Source organism: Emydura macquarii, unplaced genomic scaffold (assembly GCF_026122565.2).
Source record: "Emydura macquarii macquarii isolate MOO-44397 ecotype Brisbane River unplaced genomic scaffold, CSIRO-AGI_Emac_v2 contig_2676, whole genome shotgun sequence".
Taxonomy (NCBI): domain Eukaryota; kingdom Metazoa; phylum Chordata; order Testudines; family Chelidae; genus Emydura; species Emydura macquarii.
Genome location: NW_027132813.1, coordinates 16,124,144 through 16,150,832, shown reverse-complemented (window position 1 = coordinate 16,150,832; position 26,689 = coordinate 16,124,144). Strand labels below are relative to the sequence as shown.

The 26,689-nt window shown below is 38.0% G+C and overlaps 1 protein-coding gene across 10 annotated transcripts in view; it reads right to left on the bottom strand.

The window, feature by feature from the left end:
• Window positions 1–8,003: 8,003 nt before the first annotated feature.
• ESRRG (estrogen related receptor gamma) overlaps window positions 8,004–26,689 on the bottom strand; it is a 467,657-nt gene continuing 448,971 nt past the window's right edge. For 9 of the 10 annotated variants that reach the window (XM_067564953.1, XM_067564956.1, XM_067564955.1 and 6 more), the window contains 2 exons: window positions 24,825–25,094; window positions 8,004–11,651 (listed from right to left, as the gene is read on the bottom strand). In XM_067564953.1, the coding sequence (XP_067421054.1) occupies window positions 11,407–11,651; window positions 24,825–25,094 (515 nt within the window). In that variant the 3' untranslated portion in view covers window positions 8,004–11,406. The remainder of the gene's footprint in view (window positions 11,652–24,824; window positions 25,095–26,689) is intronic. The other variant, XM_067564961.1, reaches the window with a different exon arrangement.

The following is a 26,689-nucleotide window of genomic DNA, read 5'->3' as shown; positions in this document are numbered from 1 at the left end:
ACTTATAAAGTTGCTACAATGCTTTTTGAATATTCTGTGCCTCTATCGCTCATTCACAGGTTGACAGTGCTTGATAGTTGCTTCATGCTTATATAACTATGCCTCCCCCAGGCATGGCATTGATTTTCCTGTTGCCAGAAGGAAATTAACCTCTTCACACCCACTGGGTCTCAATACATGGGGAGAGGGGAACTAGAGACACATTTTTTCCAGTTTATAAATGAGGAAGCTAGAGTAAAGCGACATTACATGTTTTGCCCAAGATCACTCACTATGCAGGGGCAGAGCAGAGAGTACACATCAGTAATCCTAGCTCCCATTAAAAAACACTCTGGGGCTGGGCTTAATCACTGACCTCACTAAGATTGCTTTGGGCTGTTCCAGTAGCACAATGTACCCTTAAACTCATCTGAAAGAGTTACTCGAGGATTCCCCCCAAAGACACAGGGCTAGTGCAGCCAGCAGCTCCTGTCCTATCCCTGTAGAGGGCAAAATGGCTAAGCCAAACTGCTGTTGCAGGGGGCTGATCCCCATCTGTTGGCAGGCCAGATTTATCCCTTATGCACAGCATATTCAACACCCCGTCTGCCTAAAGCTGATCTTAGTGTTTTCCGCATGGGGAAAGTCAGGGAGAGGAGCTGGGGCAACCGGCTCAGCCAACTCCAGGCAGGAAGCATATGCTCACCCCTGGGCTCTAGTTTCCAGACTGGCCGGAGTGGGGGGCATGCAGGGAGATGAGGAGGAGCAGGTTGGCTGGGCCCCAGGAAAGAGGAGGAGGAGCAGGGTGTGAAGACAGAGGTCCCGAACGCATGCAAGGCCCCCAAATTGGCTGGGGCTGCTGGGCACGAGCCCCGTTGGCCTGTGCAGTAATCCACCACTTTTTGGGTGCTGCTCGAACTCCGGCGCCCTAGGCATGGGCCTACTGTGCCTAACTGGAAATCCAGCCCTATCTGTTGGTGTGCTAGTTAAGTGCCATGGGCAAGTTGATGCTGGGAACTAGGCCAACACAGTAGCCCTGGGATTAAGAAAAAGCAAACGTGTCTTAAAACTACGAGCACACAACTCAGCCATACCAGAGAATCTATCCCTCCTGTTTCAGAAGCCAGTGACAAGCAGTACTGCTTCACAGGGATTGCCGTGACAGTCAGCAGTGAAGGGGTTAAGCCAGAATCAAATGGAAATATGCATGTTAGGTTTTTGCTCATGCCCTCCCTAAGTGTGTATTGATACAAAACTGTGTCACATTTTTATCAGAGGCCCTCCCCTATCCTGCCTTTGTTAACAAGACAGGCTGGATTTAGAGCTTCAAGTGATACTGCTGTAGCTGGTAGTGCCCCATGTAGGGGCAGAGATTAGTGTATTTGTATCAGCCTTTGCATGATGCCTCATGGTGACACACTTACCCTCTATTCCAGCACTGCTCTAGGGCCAGAGCTGATTACACACCTAGGCCTCTGCTCTGGTGATTTTTTTTCTAACTAAATAGCGATGTATGGTCTGGTAGCCTGAGCACAGCTCTAAGAGGGAGGAACGCTTAAATTAGTCCCAATTCTCCGATGCCTTCCATGGCCTTGGACAGGTTGGCATGGGTCCTATACCTGCGTGGTGCTCAGCAGCGTCACAGGCCAGAGTTGGGTCCCTATCCTGTCTAGATAGCTCCCATCATAAAAGTTTTCCATGGGAAGTAGCTACACACTTTTTTTTATAAACTCAGGTTCTTTCTGGCACCACAAAGGAAATCCCTTTGGGAGAGAGGGGGTAACCTGGGAAAAAATCATTTGTGCTGCTAGCAACTTTTATAAGTGGTTCAAAACACAGTAGACACAAACTAATTAAATGGTTGTGTTTAATGGCTAATCATGAGCATTCCTTGCAAACTGTGCCGTATTTGCATGGGAGTGGGGAATAAAGCAGGGAGGAACATGCAGGCATTTAAAGGCTTTGACCCAAGGTCTAGGAGGACGCACCTAACTCACACTCTGGTATGTCTAATGCAATTTATTAATAGGGATGTTTAAATAACTAAACACTAAGGACCAACTTATGCATGTTCAGAGCATGTTCAGATGTGGATGAGATGGGGAACATGTAGTGCCCCTGCCCTCGCTTCCCAGTGCAGTGGGAAGCTCTAATTATGTTGCAGGGACCTGGAGAATGTGGGAATGGGGGTGATGAGAAATAGGGCCAGCCCTAGACTAAATGGCACCCCCTGTCTATTTGTTAAAACTTTTGAATACCTTATTTTTTATTGCATTTGTAGCCCATTTCACAACTTTGTTGCACCATTTGTAGTGCTCTGAAAGTCTGGAAGGTTCCGTGAGATTTTATAAAGCTCCAGAACATTCTGGGAGGTTAGTGAAAATGAAGCCACATACCTGAAACATTTTACTTCAAAAATTCTATTTTCCTTTTCATCGCTAACAACCAAAACAGCACCCTGAGCTGGTGCTCCCCCCCCTCCCAAGCCCAGTCCCCAGGTGGTCGCCTGAGTCACCTGCCTCTATATCTGGCCCTGATGGGAAAAAAATGTGTTGGAGAAAAGGTGGGCTCAGTTGCTGCTTGTCACTAAAATAACTGTACTAATAGAAGGGAAAGCTCATTAGCGTGTTACACAGATTCTTCTCTGGAAGTAGCATATGGGTGGGGGGGGCATTATGATTCCTAAAGGTTCAAAGTTAAACTCTGGCAAGTAAAACTGGCACTTTTGCGAGTCCCTGGAGGCTGCATACCAGAAGTGTGTCCTCCTTATTGACTGACACTCCCTCACCTTGTGTACATTCCCAGTGAAGCTGTGAAATTAGCTGGCGCATGGTACATTGAACTGGAGAGTGTTAGGAGTGTGATTTTAATGCTCTTGCCATATAAAAAACTATTTTCCTTTTAACTGCTTTCAATCACCATTGTTAAGTTTCTCTGAAAAGGCAACCTGCATGGTAGATGTGCCATCCTTTCCATAGCTGAACAACTAAAGGGTGTGGGGTTACTTTTTCAGAGATGTGCTGTACATGTACTAGCAGCTCAGCATTTTTATATGATACAGGAAGGCTTTGTAAGCTAATGGTTAGAAGGCACGACCGGGAGTCAAACAGCTGGGTTCTGGCCTGACTCAGCCATTGACTTGCGGTATGATTATGAACAGGTCACTTAACTTTCCAGTGCCTCTCTTTACCCACCTAGCAAATAAAAATAACAACCCATCAAAAGGTGCTCAGTAAATGCAAACTATGCTAATAGTCAGTATTATGGTGTGAAACCTTATTTATAAAGACTACTCCATTACTGCTGTCAGCTCCCTGCTCACAGTGTGCGGAGGCTGAGAGTTATAATTTTACAGGTCTCTAGGAAAGTTATTTAGAAAAGAACAATAAATTTAATGCTATTGGGCCACTGTACAGTGCAGAGGGAAGCAAAACGGAGCAGAAACCTCCCCCACCTGTGTCTGTGGTAATCACTAGCTATAAGACAGGGGGAGCTCCTCTGCAAGGGAGATGTACTGTTCGGACGCTAGCAAGGCAGTGGTGGGGAGAGCATGGTTCACAGCGGCACTATTATTCCTGCCTCTCCAAACGCGCCAGAATTATAGTGCCTGAACAAAACGGCCCTGACTCAGAGTATGGCTACACTTCAAAAAAAAAAAAAAAGTGTTCTTAACTCAGGTTAGCTAACGCAGATAAAACAGCAATGAAGACACAGCAACCTGCCATTTAACATGGCTAGCAGGGAATGTTAAAACCTATAGAGGTTGACCTTGAGTTCCTAACCCATGTTGCCATAGCTTCCCTGCTAATTTAAGCCAAGTTAGCTGACACAAGTTAGCTAACCTGCATTAAGAACACCTGCGTTTTTGCAATGTAGACATACCCTTAGGCAACATTATCTTAAGCTATTTACCACTCCACTGTGTTAGAGGGCAGCATTGGGTGAGGGTGTTTGAAGCATCGCTGACAGCTACCACACTGTGTTATTGGTTGATGTACTAAATTCTCAGACATTTGTACATTTTAGTGCAGTCAATTCCTTGAGCAGTTCCATAGGTTGCATGGGAACGCCCCTCCCCACTGGAACAATTTTGAATTAAATTCCAGGAGTGGGAACTCAGTTTCCTGTTTCCTATCTGTGAGTTTAGCCCATGGAGGGGACAACTTGGCCCATTTAATCAGTAGCAAAACTTGCAGTGTGTCTCACTGGCAGAAGGATGCGGTTATGCCTCAAGAAACCAGCAACTTGGTTGAGGACTCTGAAGTCATGCTGTTTGCATTCTTGTAGCCATGTTGGTCCCATGGTATTAGAGCCACGTGGTGGAGGAGGTAATTGGACCAACTGTCGGTGTACAAAACAATTTTTTGAGCTATACTGAGCTCTTCTTCAAGTCTCAGAAGTCATGCTGTCACTCATTCACTGAGATGCTGTGATATGGAGTGGCAGTGGTTTCTTAGTCTGGTTTTACATTTGAGTAACATGTCCTGTGAAGAGCATCCACTTAGTCTTGTGACAAGATTCCTATAGTAAGACACAAAAAAGCATTGTTCCTATTGGACATCATTCTTTGAGGCTGCAGAATTTATGGCAGAGTTAATTATTAATTTGGCTGGCATCTGTAAAGTAGAAGGGAGTTCTTGTGCTTTTAGGCCATGTGCTCAGTGTGTAAATCTCTTGTACAGCTGCCATAATCATATTCCTGCAGCTATGTTGTCACCTCTTGTAATTTTTCTGCTAATAAGAAATTTTAAACTAGCCAGGAATCCTAAATTTGAAGACTAGTTGTTTATTTCAAATATACTCCAGAGAAATAATAATGCAGTTCTGCTCTGAATTTAATTTAAACAGGAACAGGCAAAACAAATCTCTGTGGAGGGCATTTGACAATAATAAAATATTTCTCCCAGCGGGTGAGCTGGTAGCAATTGTATTGTTGCCATCAAAGCTCACGTTTCAGCAGGTCATTACCGTCATAACAAGCCCTTGGACCAACTGGCATGGACATGCAACATTGAGCTCCTGATGGGCACATTATTTCAGACCTTTAACTTCATGGAGAACAAGACAAATACTCCTGGGAAAGGTGGATTATATTTTGAAATGCCCTTCTTTTCTGTTCTGCTTAATAACAAGATGCTGTGTGTAATCAGTGTACCGCTACTTGCTCTTTTATATTAACATTGTAAGAAACTAGGCTTGGGAATTCGAATGCTAGGAAAGAATAGGCAGAAATCTTAACAAAGACACCTATTAGCATGACCAAGATACATCAATTCACCTATAAACACTTTAAATGCTTGTGAATAAAATGTAAAAAGTCAAACAAATCTAACCATATTATTTTCTACATTTGTATTTCTGTAGCAAATGAGAGGAGAAAGTTTGTAGACTATGTTAGGGGAGAGGTATTCTAAACACATAAAATCAGCATCTTATCAGACAGGAAAAAACACACTATGTGATGTAACTACTGCAGCCAGACTATATAACAAGTATATAGTAATTAACAAAGGGCCATGTGAAATCAAAGAGAACTACAGCCCACTAGAGAGACCCAATGAAAAGTAAAGGAAAGGTGCAAGTGAAAAAGCTGATAAGGAAATAAACTAGAATAATCAAAAATTAACTTAGAATTCAGAGAACAGATTAAAATTGTGCCATTCTTGAGTTTAGTCTGAAGAGCCAAAACAGGTTAAGTGAAAAATTAAGGAGTGGTTTGATATTCTGCATCAAAAGCCTGTAAGAAAATATTTTATATGGGGCATTACCAGAAGATGCAGATGGGGAGAACCTAAAATGAAGATTTATGCATCACGGATTTTTGTCCCTATATAGACAGTATTTCCTTATGTTTGTTATCTTTAGCAAGCCATTGTTTTCCTACATCTATTTAATCTGAACTAGTATTTCAGCAACAATAGTATCACATACTAAGGAAGCATACACAATTGCATGTGTAATATAAATATTGATTGATGCATGATTTCCACAGCATTTCTTTTTCTACAAAAGGATCAACTAAGGAGAATATAGGCTACTTATTTGGTGGTGTTCCATACCACTTTGTGCTGAGAGTCCATGAGATCATGAAAAGCTAAGTAGAAATAGGCTATTGCTTGGAGGGGAGTCTCCAAGAAAAACCAAGATGCTTTCAGAAATTGTGCATCATTCATTAATGTAGTTGATTAGTATTAGTAGCACTTCCCACCCCCCCAAGAAGCGGTACTGAACCCGTTGCATTTTAGCAATGGATACTGTGCTGTTGGAGATAATACCTGTTGGATGAGATTTAAAAAACAAGATCCTAACCACTTTTCCTCTGAAAAGTTCCAGGAGCTATTTTTATGGATAAGTGTGTTGGTGTGTCTTGGCCGATTTCCCCAATATTTCTGCCTACTGAAATATTTACCATTGGATAGCTATCCACTTCCTCACCTAAACTGCTGTGTATTGTTGTTGTTTGCTGTTAAAGCTTGCCAAGCACCCCAGAAGTGGATGCATTTCAGTTGTATGTGAAATGTTCGCTGCATGGTATGTACCCCCTATTTCTCCCTTTCCAGGGAAAGTGTGAGGCTCGATCAATGTTTGTGAAGTGTTCTGAGATCCTTAGCTGAAAGGTGGTATAGAAGATCTTATTATGATTATTGTTGTACATGAAAGTGTTCCCAGTCGAACATTTCAAGCCAATGAATATATACAACTGCATTTTGTACAAATCTGGAACATCTGCAAGTCTGAGAGTGGCATGTTGTTTACATATAGCAAATTACAAGTTGGCCTTGATTTTTTAGAGTGATATTTTATAAACAATTCTACTCTCTGTTTTAAGTTGTGATAATACATTATACTCCGTTTTGAAGAACTACTGTGCAATAACTCAAAATCAAATAATAAAAGCCAAGCCAGGAAAAGTTTTATATACTGGTTCACCCTTAAAAATATATTTTGATTTCTTTCTGTCATTTCTTATTCAAGGAGAAATTTCCTACAATTGTTAAATTGTAGAAGGTAGCATTTCCCCCTTCCCATGTCTTTCAATGGCATATTACTACTTAAAAGACTGCACAATACAAAAATACCAAAAGCTATCCTGATCGCTTGTCTTAATGGCTGAAACAATTCTTGTCCCTGAATACCATTCAGTTTAGTAGCCTTTGTGTCATCAGCCAAAGTCTCCAGAGAATGGCCAGCACTGAAGGTGAGAAATATGTTGGGCAAACACAATGACAAAATACTATCAAGAAGATAGGCTAAAAAGCAAGAAAAGCTCACATTAGCACTTCTGTGATGGCTCCAGAAGGGTCCACAGGAAACACAGATTGACCCTGTGCAATAAGGGCTACAACCTTTCAGACTGTAAAAGGATGAGAAGCTATTTACTGTCAGTTTTAAACCAAGTTGTTTAACCCCTTTAGGTCTTGAAGATTTATCAGAGCTCTTCATTAACACCAATCCATATTATTGCTCCCATGACTATTTGTTTTCATTCATAAAAGCTGGTTCAAATAATACATTTTTTATAAAAAAAAAACCCAAACCCAGAACATGTAAAAGGAGTACCCTCCATAGGACATGAATGATGGATTTAGTTGTAGATGGAGAAATCAAATAAGTACTTCTAGATGGTATTAATATGATCTTAAAATAGTGGGAAAGTTTTCTTTTATGACATTGACAGAGAGGCAATGATTTTGAGTAATGCAGGTTGATGTGGAGATGCTTTAAGATTAAATAAGTGCTATATAAAGGCTTGTCAGAATGAATTCTAATGTGCTATGAGACATTTTGCATATTTAAGAGTATGCAAAATGTCTTGTACCACACTGGAATTCATTTTGACAAGGCTTTATATAGCATTTATTTATATTTGCACTCTACTTTCAGGGAAAAGGGATAATGTTCCCTACTCTTTGAATGGAAGTAACAAAAGGTAATGCTTATTGATTTGTTTTCCTCTTATAAACAAAAAACAAAAACAAAACAAAAAACAAAACCACAACACAAAAAATAAAATAAAAGCGATCAAAAGTGGAAGCTTGTTTAATATTGCTCTACCATCATCCTGAAAGGCATAATAATTTGAGTTACACATCTGAACTGATTGGAGTTACAGAATCATATCTTCTTTTTGCATTTAACAATATATACAATATAAAATAAATACATTTACACAAATGGACATTGGTTGGAGCACACGGTATGATACACATCACAAAAATATACAGTTGATTGCTTTACAGATGTGAATCCCATCTACAATTATAGACATGGTTATTTTACTACTGGCTATTATGCAACTCCTGGATATTATAAGCAGTTTAATTTTTTTTTGTCCTTTTGCGATCTTTGCATGATAAGACTGCCATAAAATGTTTTCCTAGGCAGGTAAACAGAGACGCTTAAATAATTAAAATACAATCACCAACACCCATTTTCTCTTCTATAAGAAAAATAGCAGTTTTAATTTTTTATATCTTTTTATGTTATCATTTAAATGCAAAATAGTGGAATAAATACAACAATCTGATCTGATTGAAACAAATGTGTAACTTCTGGGAGTCACACAATCATATTGCTTTAAATAAGAAAAAAATTTAAAAAATGAAGCAAAAAATAGTAATTAAATCATTATGGCTAAAACAGACACCTTTTGAAATTTTCCCAACACTTCACATTAAGTAAGTGGTCTTGAAAGAACTCTCCTCCAGCTAGGTTTAGGATGAACATTATTATAAAGCCTGTGCATTTCTTTTAGCCATATTTCAGTTAAAGTTTTTACAGTCTTGAGATACTTGTTCTTTTGCAGCTCTAAAAAATTACTGAAAACGAAAACTAATGTTTGCACCGTGTGCCTTTAACACATCTCCATTTTTTGTGTGTTTTTGTATTTTTATTTTAGTTGATTGGCTTTTGACCCTGAAGCCCAAGTTCTTTAATGTGATACAGCAAAAACAATATTTATATTATATATTTATATATATATACTGTGATTGAACAGTAGCAACTTAAACCCTGCACAAACTATCTGGAAAATAAACTTTTTTTTTTGCACTCTTACATATATAAATAATCTTATAGAATCAGCACCTTTTTTCCCAGGAGTTGTAGTTTTTTTGTCATTTTTTAAACGGGATGTGCCAATTTCTGAACTCCTATCACAGCTATAAATTTCAAGTTATTGACCATCTGAATGAATTGCTAATGATGATTTATCTAGAATCACACTACAGTCACTTCTCTACTGAGAAAACACAATCTACAATATAGTCCCATATAGCTAATGATAGATACACAGTATTTTCTAGCACAAGGCTGATGCACCATCAGCCTACTGTATTTGTTTTAAAGCACACAAAGTAGCAATAGTTTTGGAAACTTGTCCGCACCAAAAAAGTTTTGCAACAACACAGAGCGAGTTAATAACAACATCTGAGAGCTGATTGAATAAAAGCTATATTTACAGCATTTAAAAATTAGACTTATCTATAATCTTGAAATATTCAAAGTTTTATTTCTAAGCTATACATTGGTATTCTATAATAAACTGTTACAGAAATTATCCCTTGTTTTGAAAATATTATGATTTCAGTGTGTATCTGCTCATAATGAGTACTTGTTTGGAGTTTCAATCTCTTAATTATTACTAGGAAGAATCTTATTACCAGTAAGGAATAGAATATACTACTGTAATCTCCTGAGGAATTGTACATCCAATATTGTCTCTAATTCTACCCTGTGTCTATAAGCACACACCACAAGAATCCAAACACCACAAGAAGAACAAGACAACAGTTTTTGAATGCAACATAAAAATTCAGAAAAGCACAGCAAACATGAAACACTGAAAAGCTGAACTACATTTCTTTTGTTTGTTAGGATTACAATTTTAATTACATCTGTGTACATAGAATAAGGATGTTCACATAGTACAGGGAGCAGCTACTAACACTGGTACATTGGTATAGCATTTGATGGAGGTTATTGTTTATTGGTTATTTAGCGACTGTAGTTTTCTGGGGGCATCTAATTGGCTTATACATTAGATTACACCTCTTAACAGTCTTGAAACTGACTGACTTTCATGCTGTGACAATACTGGTTGAAAAGCACATATACTGATTTAGCTACTTGTTAAAAATTGCAATTTACAAAATAAAGTCTAAATTAATAAATAAAGTGTAGAAGTGTTAAGTTCTTGAATTTGGTCAGAAGTCTACTATTCTGATTTCTTTATTTTGCAAACACTGGCATTTGCCTTATTGCCTTTTAGCTAGTATTGGTTCACAGGTCTTTGTGTGAGAACTTTGTAATTTTGCAAGTAACAGGCAGTATCTCGTTCATTTACAACTGAATCAGTTAGAAATCACGTAGCAACTGTACATTCGTACAGTCACGCTCTCTTATCATCTTTACAGATTTGTACTTGACGTGGAATACATATACATTAGACTACTCAGATATACTGCAGGTGTAATCTAATCCTTTGTGTCAGTGAACATTTAGTTAGAAACTGGAGCTCATGTTAAGAAACTGGATGTTTTGGACCAGACTGGCACACAACATAAATTGCATCCGTGATAATATGCACCTTCCCTTCAACTATTGCTTTAGTAAGATAAATTCCCACATTAATAAATGGCTGAAAAGTGGTAAAGCTGGTACAAAAAAATCTCCATTAGTAAGAAGAAACAAAACATTTAAAAAATCTTCCTTCAGGATTCATTTGTCCTTCATTATTGTTCATCATTGTTCAAGCCAGCACAAAAATGCAGTATTTTTTTTCTCTCTTTAGTATTGCATGAATGAATAAAGCTTAAACTATTCCCTGAAAAAGTTACATTGTAGCTAACCTAAGAAATATCTGGAAGACTTGAAAAAACAATTAAGGAATCAAATGGCTGTAACTGATCTAAGATGGAAAATGCAATGATAAGAAGCAGCCGATGCATCGTTGCTTAGTTGTCTAATTAGAGACTGCTCCTATGAAATCTAATACTGCGTTCAGTCAGTTCATCGTGTTGTACTGTACTGCAAGGTATGATGGTTCTCTCTTTGATTCCTTTGTCACTGGGGACATTATGGTTCATAATAAGTTCACTGGCATCCATATTATGGATTTCCATCCTTTGGCAGGCCTGGCTTCCATCTCTCTTCAATTAGAGACCTCTTTTAAAAAGTTCAGCAGCAAAGGGAAAAAAAGGAAAAGGAAGAAATAAAAGAACAGAAAAGGAAAATAGAGAAAAGAAAAAGGAAAACTGCATCAGATAGACAGAAGAAAGAGTTGAAAGCTGCTTCACAGTCTTGCTGCTAAATATCAGTGCAGTCATTTTTTTCCTTAATTAAACACTACGTTTCTTTGCCATTATTATCCTGTTTATTTTCCCTTTTTTTTCAACGTGCATGATGGGAAGACCCATGATGCTTTAGTCAGACCTTGGCCTCCAGCATTTCCAAAAAAAGTTTGTGCATGGGGACTTTGCCTTCCAGTTTGATGTTGTAGAAATGCTGCACGGCCTTTGTGGAGGTTTGCCTCAGAAGTGGGAGAGTCATCAGCATCTTGCCAGCTCGGCGTGGGTCTTCCATATGCTGCCCAGCCTCGTAATCCTGTAGAGCCTCGTGTAAGACATCTTGAAGTTTCTGAACTGCTTCAACATCTTCTATGTGCATTGAGTCTGCAAAACAAAGAAACGACATCAGTTTTCGGTTCGGCGTGCCAGAATGTTGGATTACACTGTATCTGCTCTACACTGTAACTTGCACTACAATAAATAACAGTACCATAATTATTTATGGATTTGCAAGGATTTACATAACATCTTCCATTTTGTTTTTATGAGTGAGATAGATAATCACCCACTTATTTCTATACTGACCTTCAGGACCAGGAAAATATTTGGGTCTCCTTGTATAATTACACACCTGTAATTGCCATCTGTAAAAGTGCTAAGTTTATGTATATCAAGAAAAGTTAAAAAACATCCATGCAACTACATAAATAATTTCATATAGTCATCTCCTAGTTACACAGACATTATCGTAAAGAAAGGGCAAAGTCCCTCTGAGTCACAGCCCACATTGCAGGGTCTGCAAGAATTACTCCCCTCAAAAGTGTGGCACCAATGCATGGCCATCTCCATGGTTACATACTGAGATGACATTGATCAGAAAAACAGAGATCCATTGGGCTGTCTCACTGGCTGACACAAGGAAGATGTGTGTGCATGTAACTTCTTCTTTCCTCCCTCATGGACTAGCAAGGAACTTTCCCTCCCAGCCAGTCATCCTTACGTAGATTCTAATGAAGTGATTCTCAAACTGTGGCCTGCAGAGCACATGTGGGTGACGTCTGGAACTGCCTTTGCCTTGTTACACTGATATGTCCTGCTAGATGGGGCCCACCCAGAATAGTTTGGGTCCTATAGAGTTACTTCAGCAAATTAAATTTTAAAAAAATCAACAGACAAACCAAATGCCTCTCTACATCTTGCCTTGCTACCCTGTATCTATCTTTGCCAGCTGTTTCAGTGGGATAAACTCAACTGTTATCAGTTTTGAGTAGCAGGCTTAACCCAAAACACACAGGAGGAACCAAAGTGAACTGCTAAGTGACCTGGAAAGATTTGAGCAGTGGAAGCTGCAGACAACAAGCGGAGATTCAGTCCAGACAAATTTAAAGCCCTAAACAGCACAGATACAAAACAGGGAGAAATCCCATTCTTTTTGTCTGTGTTGGCTGAATTGCTTTCTTATATCTTTTAACAGGATTGAAACTTTAAGGGAACTCAATACTTAGCCATAGGGACCCTAATAGCCACTCTTTCTCCCTTCTCCCCAGCAGCTGGGTGATGGAGGGCCGGGGGGGGGGAGATGCTTTTTCTTCTGTAATAGGTATCGACATCACCATCGGACTGATGGAAGTTGATTTGGGGCACCCCCTAACTCTTTGATGTACAATGAGTAGGGTTGCCAGAGCTTCTAATCAGTGTTAGTATAGGACGACTTAGTGTGCAGGCCTTCTTTGACCTTGTGGGGAGACCAGGAAGATCTCTATGACAATTGTCAAAAGCATGGTGAATACAAGAAAGCAAAAGTAGCCGTCAGCACTCCCTTCCAGTTACCAACACTTAAATGGGCCCACAGTCTTAGAGAGCTTGATTAAATTTCACAGCTTTATATAATATTTATTATGAGGGTTAACTCAGTCAAATTGTGGTCTTATTGGCTATTCAGTCAGATAATGGACCACATGTAGCACAATTGCAGGTGGGTGCACACTCAAAGATATCAATGAAGTTGTGCAAGCTTACACTAGGGCTGATTGTGGGGTAGTGAGTCCATGGCATTATTAGAGCATTTCCTCAAGAGGCCCATTAAATACAAAACCCACTCTGATATCACTGCAGCTTTGATTTTAATTTTTGACTATTTAGCAAAGTTTTTTTTTCAGGGGGAATGATGAGTAAGTGAAACTTCTTCCTGTAGCCGAAATACATTTGTATCATTATTTCTTCTGTTGTATTAAGCAGCATCACATACCTGATGACTAACACAGCACCAATTTTTTTCAGTTTAATCTTATAGAAGATAACAATCTATCAGGTTGCACCGCATGAGTTTGATTTTTGCAACCCTTACTTATCAAAGTAATTTTTGTTCAAACAGATGGCTCCATTGGCTCTAATGGGACTATTTGTTTGAGTAAAAGTTACTCAAGTAAGTAACAATTACAGGATCAGACCCAGGAACCTGAACTACCGTCCTAGAGATAAGATATCTATCTCCTATTAATTTATATATAGTTTTCTCAGATAATTTCAGCATGTGGGAAATACCCCTCTTACTAAAAAGGCAATGTGAAAAAACACTGCACAAAACAGGTAAATAAGAGGTTAAAGAATGGTCCATGTTCCATCTTGAAAGGAAGGCGCAAGCTGAAAAAAATAAAAGGTACAGCTCCCGCTCTAAGAGAGACACTTAATTATGTACAAGTTTGGATCATTTAGCACATTTTACTGATTCTGATGTCAGTTTATGTGTTAATTACACATAATGGAGTCCTATGGGGGTTTTACATGTTTAATAATTCCAGGTATCAGTGAATACATGCCCTAAGAAGCATGCAGTCGGACATGTTATGCATACACTGCAGAGATTAGATACCATGCAACAAGGTGAGCTGGTGTAAAAAAAGAATTAAAAGAGAAAAACAAAAGCTAAGCATATAAAGGAGATGGTAAGGATTATAAATGTAAAAAAAGAAAATCAGTGAAATTTTAGCACTGGCTAAAGTTTTCCCATCACCCAAAACTGCCATATTTGCTACTTTTGTTACAAGAATATCAACTTTCACCTCTTCAGTATTAGTATAGAACTAGTTAGTTAATACTATTTACCTGTGACAATCAAAGGTAAATCCCTAAGTATAGATTAGAATATAACACACACACACGGGGACAGGTTCTGATCTTAATTATACCGGTGTAAACATGGACTACTCTATTGAATTCAACATCCATAAACAAACACTTCTTGTCCATCCACAGGACTCTATTTAACATGATTTCTTTGCAAACATTTCCACTGCATTCCAAAAACCAGATTCTCTGCTGTGCCAAGTTTCTAGTTACAGATCCCGGATTCTCTATCAGGGCTTGGTCTATTCCTAATGGAATTTTAGTGCAATGTGGGGGCTGCTCTAAAACGCTGCTGGCTAGTAACAGTCCCCAAGGGACTGTCCATCAGCCATGAATTGCTGAAAGCACAATGCATGCAGACCATGCCCCATCATGCCCCCTATGCCAGGGCTATGTGTAGGGCTGGTATAGGAGCTGGGTATGCTGGTTCTGTGTCAGTTGAGAGCTCTTCCATGCCAAAGAAATTCAGCTTGCCAAATCTGCCTGTCCTCCAGTCCCTTTGTGCCATCAAAGGAGCAAAAAGAGGACATAACATTCTAGAAAATTGGCCCTAAAGGTGTGCCAATTTCCATCCTCTACACAATTTCCAGATTATTACTAAGTAGGTAGATCTTTGTTTTATGCAGCTAATGTGAAGTTTGAATTTTCAAAGGGATGGGTGGCAGTCCGCATTGATATCTGGGATTTGTAATTTTTCTTCAGCTGGGTGGAATTGAAATCAGTGGTGATCCTGATGACCTGTAACAGTGCAACACAGATTAGATTCTGGCCTTATGACTGTAGCCATGCTTGCTACCTGTACATACAGAAATTGGTTATGAGACGAAACTAAACACCTACAGAGAAAATTAAGGTAGACACCAAATCAAAATCTGTGACATAACATAGCTGTTATAGCTCAGATTCTCAAACTTTTTCACAGTGTGGACTACATCTAAACAGAAGGATTGTCTTGTTGCTCCCCTCCTTTCCTATTGGTGATTATAACAAATCCCTGTGGTATATAGAGCAATTGCTTACATGGAAAAGTAATAGTAGCAATGTATATTTTGCTGTCTTTTAAATCAATTTGACAATGGGAAACAAAGTAGCCAGCCAACTCTCCAAGGGCCACCTGCATGTACTCTGCAGACAACCAGTGGTTCATGGGCCAAAGTTCGGGCAGCCGTGCCTTAGGGGATATATAAGTATGTCACAGGAAATGAGGTGAGAACAAATAGCAGGGAGATATGCTCACAAACAGCGATTAAGATTTCAAACTAGTCTTTAAACACTTTGATTTAGCTTGAAAGATTTTAAAATGATTTAATCAAATTACTATGATAATTTAACTTTCCATTTAGAGAAAAGATTCAAAATCATTTCAGCTTTACTCATCCTAGAGTCTGCTAACACTTAAATGCAAACTCACTAAATCTGTGCTATTTAATTAGACCATGATTCAGCTGCCAGACTGCTCAGGAAAATATTAATCTCTGATAAAATCCTTCTTTAAGTTCCGGCCTTGCAGTTTGGCTCTACATCTCATTCATGGTATTAAATGGTAGATCTTAATCATGCTGGCATTTGTTTCTGAAAATAAGGAAAATGGTCCACAATGTTGCGTTGCACTGCCCCCCCGAAAGTAAAAAGAAATATCTTAAAAAATATAAAGTGGCAGATACAGAAACTGCAACTGTATCCAGAAGCAGATTAATGTATTGTTGATAAACCCTGTCCATGCTAGAATGTAATAGTGAGGTCAATGATAACTATTATAATTTAAGGGAACACAGAGGCTATGTAGAGACCCAGAAACACATAATATATCAGATAACATCTAACTATTTATTATGTTAAGTATAAACATTTTTAAATGCTCTAACTGTGCCAGGAAAGTGAATCTGTGAAAGTAAGAATAAAAAAAATCATTTTCCTAGTAGACCCCCTTGGACATCTTACAATTATCATTCCAAAGGGATATCGTACAGTAGAAATCTACACCTGGATCTGAGATCCTTTCAAACCAGTGCATAGATTAACAATCAGATTAAACAGGGACATGAGGATGTGTTGTCATTCAGAAGTATGCAGATTATGATCTTTAAATGACCTGCAAAAAAGCAGCCCATGTTGGTTGATGATTTCTATAGCCATTGATGATTTCTATAGCCAGGCACAGGAACTCATTGATACTATGTCCAACACCATGTGCTGCTCAGAGCAAGGGATTTCTGGGCTGAAGTGGTGAAAGAAGTTGTTGATCAGAGTGTTGCAATGAAAGAAAGTAAAAATCAACAAATTAGGACGTCGACTCATTGAGCTTTGCTTTGAGAATCATCTTATCCTTGCAAATGCTTTTTTTCCGTGTCACAGCAGAGGAAAATACATTTGGACCTTTTTTGATCAGCTCCACTGAAACCTGGTTGATTGCATTGCAGAGAAAAGAGAGAAAACTGGACCTCTCATCTGAGAAAAACACGACAAGGTCCAGAGACCAAGTCAGATTACCATCTACCTCACTTAAAATTCAAGCTTCATCTCAAATGCAGAAAACAAACATCTGGCCACCCAGGAATAATCCGGGACACATCACAAAGCATGGAAACTAGCAAATGTTTGGCATGAACCTCAAATGAGGGAAAAAAGACCACTCTAAAATGGTGCTTTGTACGGTTTATGCATTTAATATCACTAGGAAGAAAACATGGAAGAGATGAAATACATGGAGCTCAAATGAAGCATTTTTGCATGTCAAAAAATACAGGAAGCCTAAAGCAAGAAAAGAGAAGAACAAATCAAACAGTAGGGAATATGCAGCAGTGAGCAGAAACAGTCTGATGCTGACAAGACATGATACAGAAGAAAACATGAACAAGTAGGGTGAGACATGAACAAGTAGGGTGACTGAAAGCAAGCACAAGGCGATACTGGTGATTCTGTATAAGTACTTAATTCACAAGTCAAAAATGGATACAATCAAGTTAAGCAGTAGTAAGATCCTGACAGAATTTGATGAGATCAAAAACAAGTAGAACAATAATTATAGTGCTTTTAATGCAACTCTGGATAGCAGGATCCAAATTTGGATTATGTCTCAAATAAAATAAATTTTGTGGCCTGACTCTCTTCTCTAGCAGGAATTAAGGAAAAATATTGCACAAATCACCACCATTTGCAATATCTACTCAGTGGTGCACTGTTCTGAAACTGAAGAATTACTGCATGTTGTGATTGAGGTGCATGACAGATTTACACTGGGAATCTTGCAAACTATGCAAAGTTTTTGCCCATACTGTGTTCTGTTCTAGCCACTGCATTATCTATATTTCATTTAACGAGTGCTGCAATTTAAAAAAAGTAATATAACCCATAAACAGTAAAAAAAAAAAAAAAAAAAGTTTTTTTAAAAAATTGAAAATAACACATCAAGATCCTTTATAACCATTAATCAGACTGTATTCCTGGTTTTCTTATCTGGCCTCTTCCAATCAAAAATCTTCATCACTAAGGCTTCAGGAAAGCACTTGAACACATGCTTCAGTCCATCCTTATTCAGGACTTAAGCCTGTGCTTAATTTTGAGCATGTGATTAAGTACCCTGCCTGAATAAAGATGATTTCCTGAATCTGGGGCCTGAGGCCAGATATGGGAATGTAGACAAGTAGAATATTTTCTGCAGCTGAAGTGATTGGGCAAAAATTCTCTGAAACTGGGATTATATCTGAATATAACATTGGGAAGCAGAACTTCTCAACTAGAATATATATGGGAAATTAAGGAGAAACAAATGAAGTAGTTCTAGTACTCCAAAAAGAATAGCTAGAGCATATACAGCAAATGGAGAGAAAACTGATTTTCAGTCAACACTGAGGAAATGGGGAATGTACTGATCTGGCCTGCTTTTAAGTACAGACATGAAAGCTGAATCCTCAAGACAGTTTACACAGGAATACAAAACCCGCTGCTGGTCCAGGACAACTGGGGCTTGGGCTCCACAGCAGAAAAATTGCTGTGTAGACTTTCAGGCTCCAACTGGAGCCTGAGCTCTGGGACCGAGAACGTTTAGCCCCGCAGTCCAAGGCCCCAAAGCCTGAGCAGCCGACCTGGGGCAGCCGCGGCTGTACTATGGGGCTTTTATCCCCATATACATACCCTTGATGAATGGTGGAGAGAATATTTTAAAGGTGGTGACAGTGGAACAAAGTGTAAAAATGAATTCAAGAAATAATTTAATTTGTGGTCTTTAAGATGGAGGGGAATTATGGTGTCATGAAAAAACAGTTAATTTAGGATTAAGGTAAAATATAAAAGGGCAAGTTTGTCAATGAGAGTTCCTTGTGCCTGCAGTAGAAAAATAGAGTGTATAACTATGAATATAAGCATTTCTGTTCCTGCCTCAATGGTTAATATAGCTGCTTTGCTATCTGTTGATCTGTGTTTGCTTCCTGGCCAACATACCAGTCTCTTGGCAGAGGAAACATAGTCTCTTCCAGTGAAGGCACTGGACTGAGAGTAAGGAACTCGGGGTTCCATTCCCAGTCCTGCCACAGGCTTGGGAAAGCCATTTCACCTCTTTGTGCCTCAGTTTCCTAATCTGTGAAATAGGAATAGTGCCTGCCTACCTCATGATGATATAAGGAAAAACTCATTAATGTACATGAGGTGCTCAGATACTAGACTGTAGTGCCAGACAAAAGACTATTAAATAATAAAATTCTAGCAAATGGCGGCAAACAGGGATATCATCTTTAAAAATTGCGCATGGTACCTAGATGACAACATGAAAAACGAACTGGAGGCAGAAAAGGCATTTATGTATGAGGAAACTCTTACTATACTAGCAATTTCCATAAATTTTGTTAAAGCGGTGTATCACATATTTTGGTATTTATATTAGCAACAGAAATACTAGTATTTTAACAATGACATAAATATAGATTTTATATATGTCCTACTAACTAATTTCAACACTAATGGAAATAGTAATACAATGGAGAAAATACAATTAACAAAAGATGGCATCACTAGAAATTAGATATCCTCTGTTATATTATATCATATAGCCACAGTCAAAATTGGGCATAAAATAAGATATAGATTCCATGGAATAGGAAATTAATATTGTTCTGCCAATTAACATTTAAATGGGAACACTATTAACACTATCATGCCTATGCTCAGAGTATGTAATTTATGTGAAAGCAAAGTCTGGCAAGTTAGATCCTAGATATGAACCAAATTTGCAACTGGCATAAATAGGTGTGTAACTTCATTGACATCAACATTTGTCTGTATTTCACTGTGTTATGATGCACAACAGACTCCTTGATTCTCTCTCTCTTTTTTGGTGGAGGGTTATTAAAAGAGCTCTTCTTAAGGACTAGATCATAGAATCATAAGGCTGGAAGGGACCTCAAGAGGTCATCTAGTCTAGTCCCCTGCAGTCATGGCAGGACTAAGTAATATCTAGACAATCCTTGATAGGTGTTTATCTAACCTGCTCTTAAAAATCTCCAATGAGAGAGATTCCACAACCTTTTTAGGCAATTTATTCCAATGATTAACCACCCTGACAGTTAGGAAGTTTTTCCTACTGTCCAACCTAAATTTCCCTTGCTGCAGTTTAAGCCCATTGCTTCTTGTCCTGTCCTGAGAGGTTAATAAGAACAATTTTCTCCCTCCTCCTTGTAACAACCTTTTATGTACTTGTAAGCTGTTATCGTGTCCCCTCTCAGTCGTCTTTTCTCCAGGCTAAACAAACCCAGTTCTTTCAGTCTTGCCTCATAGGTCATGTTTTCTAGACTTTTAATCATTTTTATTGCTCTTCTCTGGACTTTCTCCAATTTGTCCACGTCTTTCCTGAAATGTGGTGCCTAGAACTGGACACAATACTCCAGTTGAGGCCTAATCAGCATGGAGTAGAGTAGAAGAATTACTACTCGTGTCTTACTTACAACACTGCTAATACATCCCAGAATCATGTTCTCTTTTTTCGCAACAGTATTACACTGTTCACTCATATTTAGCTTGTGGTCCACTATGACCCCCAGATCCCTGTCCGCAGTACTCCTTCCTAGGCAATCATTTCCCATTTTGTATGTGTGCAACTGATTGTTTTTTCGTAAGTGGAGTACTTTGCACTTGTGCTTACTGAATTTCATCCTATTTACCTTAGACCAATTCTCCAGTTTGTCCAGATCATTTTGAATTATAATCCTATCCTCCAAACCACTTGCAACCACTCTCAGCTTGGTATCATCCACAAATTTAATAAGTGTACTCTCTCTATGCCATTAACTAAATCACTGATGAAAATATTGAACAGAACCGGACCTAGGACTGATACCTGCGCGACCCCTGCTCGTTATGCCCTTCCAGCATGAGCATGTAGATCAGTGATCATAATGGAGAGCAGAAAAGGTCCCTATGCTTCTTCTGCTCAGCTCTTATGTTGGCACCTTAATAAGGGCCAGCTTTTCAATCCTGCTGAACTCTTTAGAAAAGCTGGCCACTTACTTTGTTGCTTAAATGGGAGCTGAGATATTCTGGAAATATCTGACCCCCATTGTGAATGCTGAGCTCTTTTGAGAATTCTGGCCTGAAGGTATAGTCTAGTTGTTACTGATTAAGCATTTCCAAAAAACTGCTCTCCTGGATCTCTGTATTTGGTATTACTCAAACAATACACAAAAGTACGTTATAATACCACAAAGAGACACCATCTTTTACGTGTGTGTGTGTGTGCACACACGCGCACAGGTACATCTGTGTATACACACACACACACACACACACACACACACACACTTCACCTCGCCTAACATCTGAGAAAGTAACTGGAACATGCATGTTTTGGAAAATGTTCAAAGTTGTTTTTGTGAGTAAACAAAGTGCTCATTGGTGCCAGATTGTTTCCATTGTGCAGTGTACAACTGAACACAGGGAAACTTCTTGCAGCCATTTCAAGGTACCTCTCTGTCCTATTGTGTGCTTGGGAAGGAAAAATGGAAAGAAGTAAGGGAACAGTGGCATTGATGTGAGTAAGTCTCTTCTCTGGTATTAAAGCATAAAGAGTGCATTAATTATTATTGAACCCAGCCAGATGTTTAAAACTAAGCTGTTAATTTAGATGAATGTCATATCGAGCACAGCAGGTCAAAAAACAACTGCTGAAAGCATGCTTGTACACAGGGCTGAGCTCTATGTACAAAATGTACAAACATATGGGCTGTTATGTAGATACATAAACTATAGACTCTTTCCAGACTTTATACACAATCTGTTTTTATCAATATGTATAAAAGATTGTACTTTAATTGAGAAGGATAGACACAGTAGTGTGTCAAGAAAATTTATATAAGCAGAACTATATTGGTCATCATTCAAAAGTGAAAACTTGCTAATAGTTACCACATAGCACTAAATACAAAATGTCCTCTCTGCTTTTAGTATAGGAAATAATGGTACTATCTTAGATACCATTCTACAAAAAATGTTGGGAAATGTTGAAATATTAATGGCAATGACTATGTATCGTAAGAGAACTTAATATTGAAAAATTTGGGTATTTTATGACACTTAGATTTGTCAGACCACACAAAGAAGTTGTGGTATTTATTAAAAACAGAATCCAATCAAGGTTAGGACAATCCACAACTTTTTTCTGCCTCTGAATAACAGCAATGAAAATGGTATGATGTTGAATCATAAATCACTAAATACAGGTACTATGTCAGAAACCTCCTATTGTACATTAGAGTTAACCTGGGTTTCTTTTTAGACAAGATAGATCAGTCAGAAACATATGAAAGTTGTAAGATTCCTTGTGGGACTTGATCTTTTCTCCCCACAGATATAAAATATGAGTCCATGAATGTTAAATTTGGGAGAATAAATATCTGAATAATATGAGAATCACTTGAAGAAAGAAGATGTGACAACACCAAAATGTATTTAAAACCAAATTATTAAATGATTATTCTTATAATTGCATTTTACTCTGGGATATCTACTATAGTTCTATTTACATTAATCAAGGTCATCGTTACGTAAAACTGGAATACACTATTTTCTCTAGGAAAAAAGCTTATATTGTACTTTTTGCAATTAAAACAGTAAGGATCTGATTTTCTGTAATGACTTGTAAGTTTTGTAGGTGCAATTTACACCTACAAATTAGCACAATAACAACTGGTAGAAGTATGACATCTTGCTATCTGAGTTGCATGTGCAGCCCATTAAAACTAGAGATAGGATTGAGCTTTTCCTGAAAAAGATGCTTGAAGAATCCAATCCTGAATTCCTGGTCAGAGAAAACTCCTGCTTACATCAATGCATATTTTGCTTAAATAAAAAGTTCAGTGGGACTCATGTGCTAAAGAGCTTGTAGGATCAGGACTTTGGCCCTTAATAACCAAAATATCAAGTGTTAACAGTTAAAATACCCTGTTAAAATACCCTGTTAACACAAAGCCAAGTTGGTGTCAGGTGACTGATCTGCATTTTAAATTGTTTTCACAATCGTTTAGTTTCAAATCAGAATATAATATTATTAAAATATGAGAAGGAAATGTTTTCATTTGAACTTGCTTTGAATTTTAATATACTGAACCATATTTATCTGCATTATCCTGATTGTAATACCCATTGAAGTTGATGGGAATTGTAGTAACTTAAGCTACAGATTAATTTGACCCACTATATGTAGCATGTATGACTAAACTTCTGTTATGATATCTTACACAGTTATGCCTTATGCCTTTTTATTGACTAACCTATAGAAATGTTTCTTACTCAAACAGTCTTCCAATTACAAAATAAAGTAAATAAAATAAATAAAACTTTTCAATTTAGACCCCCCTAAAATGAGCATAACTTTGGTGTTTTGAAGCTGGAATATTTTCCTATTGCTGTGAAATGTTTTGAACTCTGTATTGTGCTTCGTCTAAAATAAATAATCTTCCAAACAGAAAGACATTTTGATCACACCAGAACCATTCTGCGTAGGTTAAAAAAAAGGACACATAAAAATCAAGAAGATTCAATAAGGGGATGGAGAATATTTTACAAAGAAACAAATGGTGTTTTGGTTTTGCATTTTTTTGAATTATATTTCCAATTAAAAATGCAAAGTGCTAAATCCCATTACAAAGACAAATAGGAAAGTACAACTTCATTGTTGAAAACAATTTCCCTCCTATCAGTCTGAGGATTCATGCATCAATATTGTAGATGAACTGTTAATTACAAAATCAATTAAAAAATTATTTCTAAAAACAGTCACGCGTCCTGACTCTCAGGGGGGCAATTTGGGCAGAAGATCTCATCTCACTAGGACCGCGCCAAATCACAAGTCGTCATCCACAAGTAAGCAAAAGCAATCTGGTTTTTCATTTTTCAGCGCGGCTGAGCCCAGCCTGAGATTGATCGTCACATATGGCCCCAGAAAACAAACTGTCAATACCTTGAATGCTGCAGAATTTGAACAAATAGCCGTCCGCCCATTCAAGCCACTCATTGCATCCCATTTAACAGATTTTATTGACAGTTTCCTTCTTGTAATTAAAGGGAAAACTACTGGCCAGCAACCAAGATAAAGTTCAAAGATAGGGTCAAAACAAAAGCAGATGGAGGGGCACGGTGTGACTGTCAATGGTACATAGCATCAGAGCACGTTATTGACACACAGGTATCTAATGATCGGCACGTCATTAAAGAGGGATCTATCCTGAACTTTATGCAAATGCTAAAAGGGACTTAAGACCATAATAAAGCATTATGGAGACACAAAAGGAAAAACAACAAAGCATAAATGATTTTTACTTATCAGACACTGTTCACGCCTTCTGCATTTTTACATTCAAATTTAGAGAAAAATACTAATACTAATACTAATAAAATAAAAATACTCTGTAATTCTTAACCCCTTCTGGACACTTTTAGTGAAACTATATCATATTCATATGGTAAAGTGTAGACTTTATAAGATAAAACAGGGATTTTCCCTCCTGCAACCAACCCTGAGTTCACCTTACCAATACACAGCTGTATTCAGAGAAATCATATAATGCATATAGTCATGCATCCATCCATTCTATTCAGTTTAAATGAAATGATTAGTCTTATCTGGATTATGAAATGGATTTAGTAGACAACATCTATATTCATTTGAAAGGATCCCTGCTTGTGTAATACCTTCCAAATTATTCAGTGTATTATTCTTTACTGCATTAGGAATACGTTCCACAATGGCTTAAAACTGTAAAGACCTTCCTTAATTTGAACTGTCGCGTTTATAGCCTTTCCATATAAGAGCCATAATAACTGAAGGTCCAGTTAAGGATTACTTATTCCTAAACCATGTTTAGAACAACCATGCAGAAGACACTATGGGAAGGAAAAAAGTGACATGTGAAAAAAACGTAGCAACCATCATGACAAACTGCCAACCTGAATTAGCAAGCGCTATAGCTTTGAGGGTGACAAACTCTTCTTTCTCCAACTTCATGCTCTTGTATTTCTTTACCAGCTGCAGGATGGCATTGTTGAGGTCAAGAAGGCCTGCTAATTTTGACTGGTCTTCATCCATAATATAATCTTCAGCATAGACAAGCTCATCCTCAAAAGAAAGTGATCGGTATACTACACCCAGAATCAAAATCTCCATCCAAGCACTCTGCAGAAGACTCATCTGGTCAGCCAGAGACAAAGTGGAGAATCCTAAACAGCAAAAAAGGGCAGGGGAAAAATATTAAACAGGTTCAGATGCACAATAACTCTGCATTACAACTTTCCCTTTTTGTTTTGTTTTTATGTAAGTTATGAATCAGTATATATGGATTCCACTCTCCCCCTCTTCAGGATCAATCTGCATAAAATTAAAGGGTTTCCAATCAAGGTAAAAGTTAGAAGCAAGCCTGAATTTGTATGCATTTTCTGTAGGAGTTATATTAATTTGGGGGAGTTATAACAGCAACATAAAATGGTTTGCACTTTCTCTTCTCAGTAGAAACATTCTAAAATCTAATGCTATAAGACTGTGATCCGATGGCATCTAACAAGTGAGATAATAAAAAACCTTGGTCCAAAGGGCTTTTCTTAGCAGAAGCTTAGCTCTGCTGTAAAGAGAATGAACCAATGTCTTCAGAGGCCCCCTTTAAACCAAGGAGCATATTTTCAAAAAAAAACTTTTTTAAGAGGGAAGATTGTATGCCTTAATAGAATTAAGGTGATTATCACAATGAGCAAAGAGCTCTTTGAACTTCAACCTCAGCAGAAAGAGAAGTAAGGCCTACCCTCTTCAGAAAAGATGCTAATTACTTCTGTAATGGCTTCTGCCTCTGCTACGGTTGCTAAAATAACAGGATGGCACATTAAAGTGCCAAGTGAATAGTAATCACACCATCATTTTTGAGAGGGAGAGAGAAAATTTAATAATGTCTCTTAATGAATTTAAGTTTTGCTTTCCTTTTTTTCTGCTCTCTTTTCTAATAGGATCACTAAGGGCAAACATCTTTACTGTTTTACCTTTTCAGGCTCTTGTTTACAATAGTTGTTAATTTATTATATCAAATTACTAATATCCCCAATCACATTAGGAGCTATAGAACAATATGGGAGAGGATGTGATTTTCTGGCCTCTTGGTGAAATGTAGTAGTTTGCCAGTTGGCACCATCAACCATAAGTACTTAATAAAATCATCAAAGGGGATTAGTCAAGCTTTTCTTACGGGGGTCTTAAGACATGTCTGAAGCTTTCATGTAGTTGTTTATGGAGCTGCTTACATGTTCTTTGACAGGGTTCCTGCTGCAAGAACAGGGGTTTTTTGATGTTCAATTGTACTTAAATGCATGTCCCTCCTGTTTTGAAAGTCTGGAATTACATTCCAGTCAGAATATAACATAAACTAGCAAATTTACATAAGCATCCACTGCAAATTAGCAATGAACCTATTACATATTTTTATTAACGCATCTAACGCAGTATGCATCCATAAAAACTGAAACACAAAACTGGCTGCTTTCTCTCTCTCTCACTTGTTTTCATTTTCTTATACTGTCTTTTGTGCCCTGTGGTAGAACTGTAGTTCCCTGCTTTCAAAAGAAATCCAATGAAAACTGAGAAAACTAATAAGAACCTTGAAGAGGTGAAAATGAAGAATAACACATCTGTGATTAAAATAAAGAAAAGGGAAAGGGAGAAGAAATAATCATTTAAAATTCATAAGGAAGAATGTGCGCTTTCAATTAGCTCCCACGTTTCTGTTCCTTTCCTTTCTCTCAAGATACAATTTTTCTGCAGTAGCAGATGGACA